The following is a 12,304-nucleotide window of genomic DNA, read 5'->3' on the forward strand; positions in this document are numbered from 1 at the left end:
TATAGTCTAGTATCATCATATAGTCTAGTATCATCATATAGTCTAGTATCTTCATATAGTCTAGTATCATCATATAGTCTAGTATCATCATATAGTCTAGTATCTTCATATAGTCTAGTATCATCATATAGTCTAGTATCATCATATAGTCTAGTATCATCATATAGTCTAGTATCATCATATAGTCTAGTATCATCATATAGTCTAGTATCATCATATAGCCTGGTATCATCATATAGTCTAGTATCATCATATAGCCTGGTATCATCATAGTCTAGTATCATCATATAGCCTGGTATCATCATATAGCCTGGTATCATCATATAGCCTGGTATCATCATATAGCCTGGTATCATCATATAGCCTGGTATCATCATATAGTCTAGTATCATCATATAGCCTGGTATCATCATATAGTCTAGTATCATCATATAGCCTGGTATCATCATATAGTCTAGTATCATCATATAGTCTGGTATCATCATATAGTCTAGTATCTTCATATAGTCTAGTATCATCATATAGCCTGGTATCATCATATAGTCTAGTATCTTCATATAGTCTAGTATCATCATATAGCCTGGTATCATCATATAGTCTAGTATCTTCATATAGCCTAGTATCATCATATAGTCTAGTATCATCATATAGCCTGGTATCATCATATAGTCTAGTATCATCATATAGCCTGGTATCATCATATAGTCTAGTATCTTCATATAGTCTGGTATCATCATATAGTCTAGTATCATCATATAGTCTAGTATCATCATATAGTCTAGTATCATCATATAGTCTAGTATCATCATATAGTCTAGTATCATCATATAGCCTGGTATCATCATATAGTCTAGTATCATCATATAGCCTGGTATCATCATATAGTCTAGTATCATCATATAGCCTGGTATCATCATATAGTCTAGTATCATCATATAGTCTAGTATCATCATATAGTCTAGTATCATCATATAGTCTAGTATCATCATATAGCCTAGTATCATCATATAGTCTAGTATCATCATATAGCCTAGTATCATCATATAGTCTAGTATCATCATATAGTCTAGTATCATCATATAGTCTAGTATCATCATATAGCCTGGTATCATCATATAGTCTAGTATCATCATATAGTCTAGTATCATCATATAGCCTGGTATCATCATATAGTCTGGTATCATCATATAGTCTAGTATCATCATATAGCCTAGTATCATCATATAGCCTGGTATCATCATATAGCCTGGTATCTTCACATAGCCTGGTATCATCATATAGTCTAGTATCATCATATAGTCTAGTATCATCATATAGTCTAGTATCATCATATAGTCTAGTATCATCATATAGTCTAGTATCATCATATAGCCTAGTATCATCATATAGTCTAGTATCATCATATAGCCTGGTATCATCATATAGTCTAGTATCATCATATAGTCTAGTATCATCATATAGTCTAGTATCATCATATAGCCTAGTATCATCATATAGCCTGGTATCATCATATAGTCTAGTATCATCATATAGCCTAGTATCATCATATAGTCTAGTATCATCATATAGTCTAGTATCATCATATAGTCTAGTATCATCATATAGTCTAGTATCATCATATAGCCTGGTATCATCATATAGCCTGGTATCATCATATAGCCTAGTATCATCATATAGCCTGGTATCATCATATAGCCTAGTATCATCATATAGTCTAGTATCATCATATAGTCTAGTATCATCATATAGTCTAGTATCATCATATAGTCTAGTATCATCATATAGCCTAGTATCATCATATAGTCTAGTATCATCATATAGTCTAGTATCATCATATAGCCTAGTATCATCATATAGTCTAGTATCATCATATAGCCTAGTATCATCATATAGTCTAGTATCATCATATAGTCTGGTATCATCATATAGTCTAGTATCATCATATAGCCTGGTATCATCATATAGTCTAGTATCATCATATAGCCTGGTATCATCATATAGTCTAGTATCATCATATAGTCTAGTATCATCATATAGCCTAGTATCATCATATAGTCTAGTATCATCATATAGCCTAGTATCATCATATAGTCTAGTATCATCATATAGTCTGGTATCATCATATAGTCTAGTATCATCATATAGCCTGGTATCATCATATAGTCTAGTATCATCATATAGCCTGGTATCATCATATAGTCTAGTATCATCATATAGTCTAGTATCATCATATAGTCTAGTATCATCATATAGTCTAGTATCATCATATAGTCTAGTATCATCATATAGCCTGGTATCATCATATAGTCTAGTATCATCATATAGCCTGGTATCATCATATAGTCTAGTATCATCATATAGTCTAGTATCATCATATAGTCTAGTATCATCATATAGTCTAGTATCATCATATAGTCTGGTATCATCATATAGCCTGGTATCATCATATAGTCTAGTATCATCATATAGCCTGGTATCATCATATAGCCTGGTATCATCATATAGTCTAGTATCATCATATAGCCTGGTATCATCATATAGTCTAGTATCATCATATAGTCTAGTATCATCATATAGTCTAGTATCATCATATAGCCTAGTATCATCATATAGCCTGGTATCATCATATAGTCTAGTATCATCATATAGTCTAGTATCATCATATAGTCTAGTATCATCATATAGCCTGGTATCATCATATAGCCTGGTATCATCATATAGTCTAGTATCATCATATAGTCTAGTATCATCATATAGTCTAGTATCATCATATAGTCTGGTATCATCATATAGTCTAGTATCATCATATAGTCTAGTATCATCATATAGTCTAGTATCATCATATAGTCTAGTATCATCATATAGTCTAGTATCATCATATAGCCTAGTATCATCATATAGTCTAGTATCATCATATAGTCTAGTATCATCATATAGCCTAGTATCATCATATAGCCTGGTATCATCATATAGCCTGGTATCATCATATAGTCTAGTATCATCATATAGTCTAGTATCATTATATAGCCTGGTATCATCATATAGCCTGGTATCATCATATAGTCTAGTATCATCATATAGTCTGGTATCATCATATAGTCTAGTATCATCATATAGCCTGGTATCATCATATAGTCTAGTATCATCATATAGTCTAGTATCATCATATAGTCTAGTATCATCATATAGTCTAGTATCATCATATAGTCTAGTATCATCATATAGTCTAGTATCATCATATAGTCTAGTATCATTATATAGCCTGGTATCATCATATAGCCTGGTATCATCATATAGTCTAGTATCATCATATAGTCTGGTATCATCATATAGTCTAGTATCATCATATAGCCTGGTATCATCATATAGTCTAGTATCATCATATAGTCTAGTATCATCATATAGTCTAGTATCATCATATAGTCTAGTATCATCATATAGTCTAGTATCATCATATAGCCTGGTATCATCATATAGTCTAGTATCATCATATAGCCTGGTATCATCATATAGTCTAGTATCATCATATAGCCTGGTATCATCATATAGTCTAGTATCATCATATAGTCTAGTATCATCATATAGTCTAGTATCATCATATAGTCTAGTATCATCATATAGTCTAGTATCATCATATAGCCTGGTATCATCATATAGTCTAGTATCATCATATAGTCTAGTATCATCATATAGTCTAGTATCATCATATAGCCTAGTATCATCATATAGTCTAGTATCATCATATAGCCTAGTATCATCATATAGTCTAGTATCATCATATAGCCTGGTATCATCATATAGTCTAGTATCATCATATAGCCTGGTATCATCATATAGTCTAGTATCATCATATAGCCTGGTATCATCATATAGCCTGGTATCATCATATAGTCTAGTATCATCATATAGCCTGGTATCATCATATAGTCTAGTATCATCATATAGTCTAGTATCATCATATAGTCTAGTATCATCAGATAGCCTAGTGGTGGTGATTATACAGAAGAAAGGTCCACTCACCACAGACGTAGTCTGGACAGCAGGAGTCCTCTCTGAAGTAAGACACCAGCTTCTCTCCATATTGACACTCCGGGGGGAAGATGTCACACAGGGTATGGTTACAAACTGGATGACAGACAGACAGACAGAGGAACACCATCAGATCAATACAAACCAATCACAATACATCATGGCCATCTAATCACCCTTCCTAAATTGTGAAAGTGGAACTCAAGTTCCTGTTGACATTGAGTTGAGCTCTCAACTCTTCAAGTTCCTTCACAAGGCCATCAGTTTCATTATTTTTGAGTAGAGTCAACGTGTGACAGTCTTACTGCAGGCTTTCATAGGACAGCAGCCGACTTTGCTAAGTTGGTTCACGTTACCTGGTTGAACCAACTATGTTTTAGGTTAACCTAACTTGAATTTGACAGTGTACTGTACAATGTGGCAGTTTCTTACTGCAGGCTTTCTGTGGGCAGCAGGAAGTGTCGTCTGTCAGACTGAGTACCACTTCCCCGGCCCTGCGGCAGAGCGGCTGAGGCACGGCAGAACAGTTATACTCCACGGGCACGATACTGTCGTTGTCACAGCGGTACATACAGCAGCCATCTTTAGACGCCTTCCACACCTCACCAGGAGCACGGGGTGCACCCCAACTGTCCGTACAGGCTGGGAGAGACACACACAGATAACAATGTATTGAAGTGGAAGATGTATTTTCACTTTCATCCACAATAGTCATTAATCAGATGCTCTTATTCAGCGTGATTTACAATAAGTGCATTCCACTAAAGACCAGACCAGACCAGACCAGACCAGACCAGACCAGACCGAACCGTACCGGGTGCTTTGTATCATATGAATTTTGACCAGTGTTGGTTTGATTGTCTGTGCGATGCGGAGGTTGATCAGTGAAGGCTTACCACACTTCTCAGGGGGGATGCAGAGGGCAGAGTAGGGTCGATGGAGCAGAGTGCCCTCAGGACAGACACATCCCTCTGTCAGGCCTGAACACTGCTCAGGGTCGTAGTCAAAGTCATGGTTGGAGCAGGACTGCGCTGTACAAGCAGGCAGACAGGCCTGGTAACGCAGCTGGTCTGGACATATGAAGGCTGGGACAGGAGAGGAGAGACAACACTGCTTTAAACTGGTCATAAACACTATCATAACCACGACAGGCGGCGGAGCTTGATTCAGTATTATTTGTATGTGATGCAAAGAACTTAATTGTCCATAATTCAGAACTTTGCCTTTTGCTTTACACAATAACATTGACTGACATTAAAACATCATACTGTAAGTGTATTGACTGACATTAAAACATTATACTGTAAGTGTATTGACTGACATTAAAACATTATACTGTAAGTGTATTGACTGACATTAAAACATGATACTGTAAGTGTATTGACTGACATTAAAACGTTATACTGTAAGTGTATTGACTGACATTAAAACATTATACTGTAAGTGTATTGACTGATATTAAAACATGATACTGTAAGTGTATTGACTGACATTAAAACGTTATACTGTAAGTGTATTGACTGACATTAAAACATGATACTGTAAGTGTATTGACTGACATTAAAACATGATACTGTAAGTGTATTGACTGACATTAAAACATGATACTGTAAGTGTATTGACTGACATTAAAACATGATACTGTAAGTGTATTGACTGACATTAAAACATGATACTGTAAGTGTATTGACTGACATTAAAACATGATACTGTAAGTGTATTGACTGACATTAAAACATGATACTGTAAGTATATTGACTGACATTAAAACATGGTACTGTAAGTGTATTGACTGACATTAAAACATGGTACTGTAAGTGTATTGACTGTCATTAAAACATTATACTGTAAGTGTATTGACTGACATTAAAACATGATAATGTAAGTATATTGACTGACATTAAAACATGATACTGTAAGTGTATTGACTGACATTAAAACATTATACTGTAAGTGTATTGACTGTCATTAAAACATTATACTGTAAGTGTATTGACTGACATTAAAACATGATACTGTAAGTATATTGACTGACATTAAAACATGATACTGTAAGTGTATTGACTGTCATTAAAACATTATACTGTAAGTGTATTGACTGACATTAAAACATGATACTGTAAGTGTATTGACTGACATTAAAACATGATACTGTAAGTGTATTGACTGACATTAAAACGTTATACTGTAAGTGTATTGACTGACATTAAAACATTATACTGTAAGTGTATTGACTGACATTAAAACATGATACTGTAAGTGTATTGACTGACATTAAAACGTTATACTGTAAGTGTATTGACTGACATTAAAACATGATACTGTAAGTGTATTGACTGACATTAAAACATGATACTGTAAGTGTATTGACTGACATTAAAACATGATACTGTAAGTGTATTGACTGACATTAAAACATGATACTGTAAGTGTATTGACTGACATTAAAACATGATACTGTAAGTGTATTGACTGACATTAAAACATGATACTGTAAGTGTATTGACTGACATTAAAACATGATACTGTAAGTATATTGACTGACATTAAAACATGGTACTGTAAGTGTATTGACTGACATTAAAACATGGTACTGTAAGTGTATTGACTGTCATTAAAACATTATACTGTAAGTGTATTGACTGACATTAAAACATGATAATGTAAGTATATTGACTGACATTAAAACATGATACTGTAAGTGTATTGACTGACATTAAAACATTATACTGTAAGTGTATTGACTGTCATTAAAACATTATACTGTAAGTGTATTGACTGACATTAAAACATGATACTGTAAGTATATTGACTGACATTAAAACATGATACTGTAAGTGTATTGACTGTCATTAAAACATTATACTGTAAGTGTATTGACTGACATTAAAACATGATACTGTAAGTATATTGACTGACATTAAAACATGATACTGTAAGTGTATTGACTGACATTAAAACATGGTACTGTAAGTGTATTGACTGTCATTAAAACATTATACTGTAAGTGTATTGACTGACATTAAAACATGATACTGTAAGTGTATTGACTGACATTAAAACATGATACTGTAAGTGTATTGACTGTCATTAAAACATTATACTGTAAGTGTATTGACTGACATTAAAACATGATACTGTAAGTGTATTGACTGACATTAAAACATTATACTGTAAGTGTATTGACTGACATTAAAACATGGTACTGTAAGTGTATTGACTGACATTAAAACATTATACTGTAAGTGTATTGACTGACATTAAAACATTACACTGTAAGTGTATTGACTGACATTAAAACATTATACTGTAAGTGTATTGACTGACATTAAAACATTATACTGTAAGTGTATTGACTGACATTAAAACATTATACTGTAAGTATATTGACTGACATTAAAACATGGTACTGTAAGTGTATTGACTGACATTAAAACATTATACTGTAAGTGTATTGACTGACATTAAAACATTATACTGTAAGTGTATTGACTGACATTAAAACATTACACTGTAAGTGTATTAACTGACATTAAAACATGATACTGTAAGTGTATTGACTGACATTAAAACATTATACTGTAAGTGTATTGACTGATATTAAAACATTACACTGTAAGTGTATTGACTGACATTAAAACATGATACTGTAAGTGTATTGACTGACATTAAAACATTATACTGTAAGTGTATTGACTGACATTAAAACATGATACTGTAAGTGTATTGACTGACATTAAAATATGATACTGTAAGTGTATTGACTGACATTAAAACATTATACTGTAAGTGTATTGACTGACATTAAAACATGATACTGTAAGTGTATTGACTGACATTAAAACATTACACTGTAAGTGTATTGACTGACATTAAAACATTACACTGTAAGTGTATTGACTGACATTAAAACATTACACTGTAAGTGTATTGACTGACATTAAAACATGATACTGTAAGTGTATTGACTGACATTAAAACATTACACTGTAAGTGTATTGACTGACATTAAAACATTACACTGTAAGTGTATTGACTGACATTAAAACATGATACTGTAAGTGTATTGACTGACATTAAAACATGATACTGTAAGTGTATTGACTGACATTAAAACATGATACTGTAAGTGTATTGACTGACATTAAAACATGATACTGTAAGTGTATTGACTGACATTAAAACATGATACTGTAAGTGTATTGACTGACATTAAAACATGATACTGTAAGTGTATTGACTGACATTAAAACATGATACTGTAAGTGTATTGACTGACATTAAAACATGATACTGTAAGTGTATTGACTGACATTAAAACATGATACTGTAAGTGTATTGACTGACATTAAAACATGATACTGTAAGTGTATTGACTGACATTAAAACATGGTACTGTAAGTGTATTGACTGACATTAAAACATGATACTGTAAGTGTATTGACTGACATTAAAACATGATACTGTAAGTGTATTGACTGACATTAAAACATGATACTGTAAGTGTATTGACTGACATTAAAACATGATACTGTAAGTGTATTGACTGACATTAAAACATTACACTGTAAGTGTATTGACTGACATTAAAACATTATACTGTAAGTGTATTGACTGACATTAAAACATGATACTGTAAGTGTATTGACTGACATTAAAACATGATACTGTAAGTGTATTGACTGACATTAAAACATTATACTGTAAGTGTATTGACTGACATTAAAACATGATACTGTAAGTGTATTGACTGACATTAAAACATTATACTGTAAGTGTATTGACTGACATTAAAACATGATACTGTAAGTGTATTGACTGACATTAAAACATGATACTGTAAGTGTATTGACTGACATTAAAACATGATACTGTAAGTGTATTGACTGACATTAAAACATGATACTGTAAGTGTATTGACTGACATTAAAAACATGATACTGTAAGTGTATTGACTGACATTAAAACATGATACTGTAAGTGTATTGACTGACATTAAAACATGATACTGTAAGTGTATTGACTGACATTAAAACATGATACTGTAAGTGTATTGACTGACATTAAAACATGATACTGTAAGTGTATTGACTGACATTAAAACATGATACTGTAAGTGTATTGACTGACATTAAAACGTTATACTGTAAGTGTATTGACTGACATTAAAACATTATACTGTAAGTGTATTGACTGACATTAAAACATGATACTGTAAGTGTATTGACTGACATTAAAACATGATACTGTAAGTGTATTGACTGACATTAAAACATGATACTGTAAGTGTATTGACTGACATTAAAACATGATACTGTAAGTGTATTGACTGACATTAAAACATGATACTGTAAGTGTATTGACTGACATTAAAACATGATACTGTAAGTTTAAGTGCCTTTATGTGTCTGACTGTGCTTGGAAGCCATGCTGGCAGTTAGCGCAGTACAATAAACCCAGTCCTTACGGCAGTAGTCTGGGCTCCTCCACTCGATGCAGACATTGAACTTGTGACAAGATGCCACGTAGGCAGCCAGCGCTACACACGGGTTGTTCACGTACTCCACATCACGTACCCACACCTCACAGAACGTACTGGGTAGAACCTGCAGTACATTATAAGAAACACAACATAACGTTTTCAATCATCTTGTTCCATGTTTAAACATCTACAGTACTGTATTGGGGTGGGGGGGGGGGGGGGGGGGACTGTACGATGAGGGAGAGAGAGGCAGTGAACCTACGAAAGCATGGCAGGGGCTGAAGGAGGTGTTTCGGAGCATGGCCATGCACTGGGAACAGTCGCTGGTGGAACAGTTGACTTCTCTGCGCCGGCTGTGGCTGATGTAACTAGTGGTGTTGGGGACCTGCCAGCTGTCGATGAACACCGCTGGGTCCTCGCTCTCCCCGACTGTCGTCCCATTGGACAGCATCAGGTCATTGGCTGGGTTACCATCACAGCGGCCTGGTGGGGGGGGGGGCAGAAGATGAAACAGCGTTATTATTTCAGGAATGGCACGTTCACCTCTGAAACACGCACAACATCTCAGTGACCCTAATCAATCCATGGCCCCTACTTTATCTATGGCCCCTTCTCAATCTAAGGCCCCTACTCAACCTTCCTGAATGGTTATAGCAGGTGAGGTCTTATGTTTCATCCCAAATGGCTCCCTGTCCCTAGTGCACTACCTTTGACCAAGGCCCGGGCAAAATGAGTGGTATAAATATGGAATAGGGTACCATTTGGGAAGCAGCCTATAACCAGCCTCCATACCACACTCCACTTCAAATGGATGCCAGTGTCCTGGTAAGCCACATACCAGTGTCCTGGTAAGCCACATACCAGTGTCCTGGTAAGCCACATGCCAGTGTCCTGGTAAGCCACATGCCAGTGTCCTGGTAAGCCACATGCCAGTGTCCTGGTAAGCCACATGCCAGTGTCCTGGTAAGCCACATGCCAGTGTCCTGGTAAGCCACATGCCAGTGTCCTGGTAAGCCACATGCCAGTGTCCTGGTAAGCCACATGCCAGTGTCCTGGTAAGCCACATGCCAGTGTCCTGGTAAGCCACATGCCAGTGTCCTGGTAAGCCACATGCCAGTGTCCTGGTAAGCCACATGCCAGTGTCCTGGTAAGCCACATGCCAGTGTCCTGGTAAGGTCTAACTATACCACATACCACAGAGGCCCATGGTGGGCAGTTTATTGCTGTAGCTCTCCGTCTCGATGACCATCATGCCCGTGCTGTGGAACCACTGCAGTTTCAGGCCCGCTGGCGTACGGATCAGATACATGTTGCCCGTGTCCAGGATCTCAAAGCCAAACTTCTTGAACCTCGGCTTGGCGTACCTCGAGTTCACATACAGCTGAGAGAGAGAGAAAATAAATGTCAAAATTCTATATGTTGAGGGGTACTGTAGTTCTAAATACATTTCCTAAAATAGATAGGCCTAGAAATGCTACTGTGTACGGCAAGTTAATTAACATCTCATCCCTTGTTAGGTCTTTGGTGAACTCTTTACGTCATTTAGCAGACGCTCTTATCTAGAGCGACTTACAGGAGCAATTAGGGTTAAGTGCCTTGCTCAAGGGCACATCGACAGATTTTTCACCTAGTCGGCTCGGGGATTAGAACCAGCGACCTTTCGGGTTACTGGCACGACGCTCTTAACCGCCAAGCTACCTACCGCCCCAGGTTTACATTGACTTAGTATGTGTCTTTCTGTCCATAGTTAAATTGGTGAATGAAGGGCTATTTAGACTGAGAGAGACAGGAAGAGATGAAGAAGAAGAGATGAAGGAACAGACTGACCCTCCGCTGCAGTCTGTTGATGACCAGGTGGTTGGACTTGTGGGTAATGTTCAAAACCACCAGACACAGGTTGGTGAAATTCCACAGCAGCTTCGGATGGAAACAGAAAAATAAACATTCTTATTACTTTCTGTGTTTCGATTTACAAAGTTTAAGAATCTCTAATAAAATGGATTAAAGTCATATACAACTACTCGACATGTGAAAGAATAATAAATAATGATCATTTCCTGAGAATATTACATGATATATGGGTGTAAGACAAGGATGTCCTTCACCACCATATTGATGTATTATGGCCACTGAAATACTTGCTGTAAAGGTACTGTAGATACAGTATATGGCCTCACTGTGTCTGAGGCGGCCATTTTGGGGACACCGGTATTACAGTTACCTACTGTAAAGTCTATAGCTTCATGGCCTCACTTTCTCTGAGGCGGCCATTTTGGGGACACCGGGGTTACAGTCACCTACTGTAAAGTCTATAGCTTCATGGCCTCACTTTCTCTGAGGCGGCCATTTTGGGGACACCGGGGTTACAGTCACCTACTGTAAAGTCTATAGCTTCATGGCCTCACTTTCTCTGAGGCGGCCATTTTGGGGACACCGGGGTTACAGTCACCTACTGTAAAGTCTATAGCTTCATGGTCTCACTTTCTCTGAGGCGGCCAATTTTGGGGGCACCGGGGTTACAGTTACCTAACGTAGCCTTGGTCCTCACCGTGTCTGAGTCAGCGGGGCATTCCTGGACCACGATGCTGATGGTCTCGTTGGGCAGCTGGGTCACGATATAGGAGGTGGCCTTGTAGATGGCCACGCTGTTACCATCAAACGTGATCACGTTCAGGTCGGGGAACACTGAGCAGCGACCTGGAGGAGACAGGACAGCACCAGTGAGAAACAGGACACTACGAGTGAGAAACGCTTGACGGGGAGGGTGGGTGTGTGTGCGTGTGTGTGCGCATC

At 36.4% G+C, this 12,304-nt stretch overlaps 1 protein-coding gene across 1 annotated transcript in view; it reads right to left on the bottom strand.

The window, feature by feature from the left end:
• The window catches only part of otog (otogelin), a gene marked incomplete at both ends in the record, with an annotated part of 99,321 nt that overhangs the window by 22,168 nt on the left and 64,849 nt on the right, over positions 1 to 12,304 (bottom strand). The window contains 8 exons of the mRNA XM_084200822.1: positions 4,021 to 4,125; positions 4,462 to 4,671; positions 4,926 to 5,114; positions 9,497 to 9,635; positions 9,774 to 9,994; positions 10,706 to 10,892; positions 11,339 to 11,428; positions 12,060 to 12,208. Of these exons, the coding sequence (XP_084056948.1) occupies positions 4,021 to 4,125; positions 4,462 to 4,671; positions 4,926 to 5,114; positions 9,497 to 9,635; positions 9,774 to 9,994; positions 10,706 to 10,892; positions 11,339 to 11,428; positions 12,060 to 12,208 (1,290 nt within the window). The remainder of the gene's footprint in view (positions 1 to 4,020; positions 4,126 to 4,461; positions 4,672 to 4,925; positions 5,115 to 9,496; positions 9,636 to 9,773; positions 9,995 to 10,705; positions 10,893 to 11,338; positions 11,429 to 12,059; positions 12,209 to 12,304) is intronic.

This window comes from Coregonus lavaretus, assembly GCF_964263955.1.
Source record: "Coregonus lavaretus genome assembly, contig: HAP1_SCAFFOLD_376, whole genome shotgun sequence".
Lineage (NCBI taxonomy): Eukaryota > Metazoa > Chordata > Actinopteri > Salmoniformes > Salmonidae > Coregonus > Coregonus lavaretus.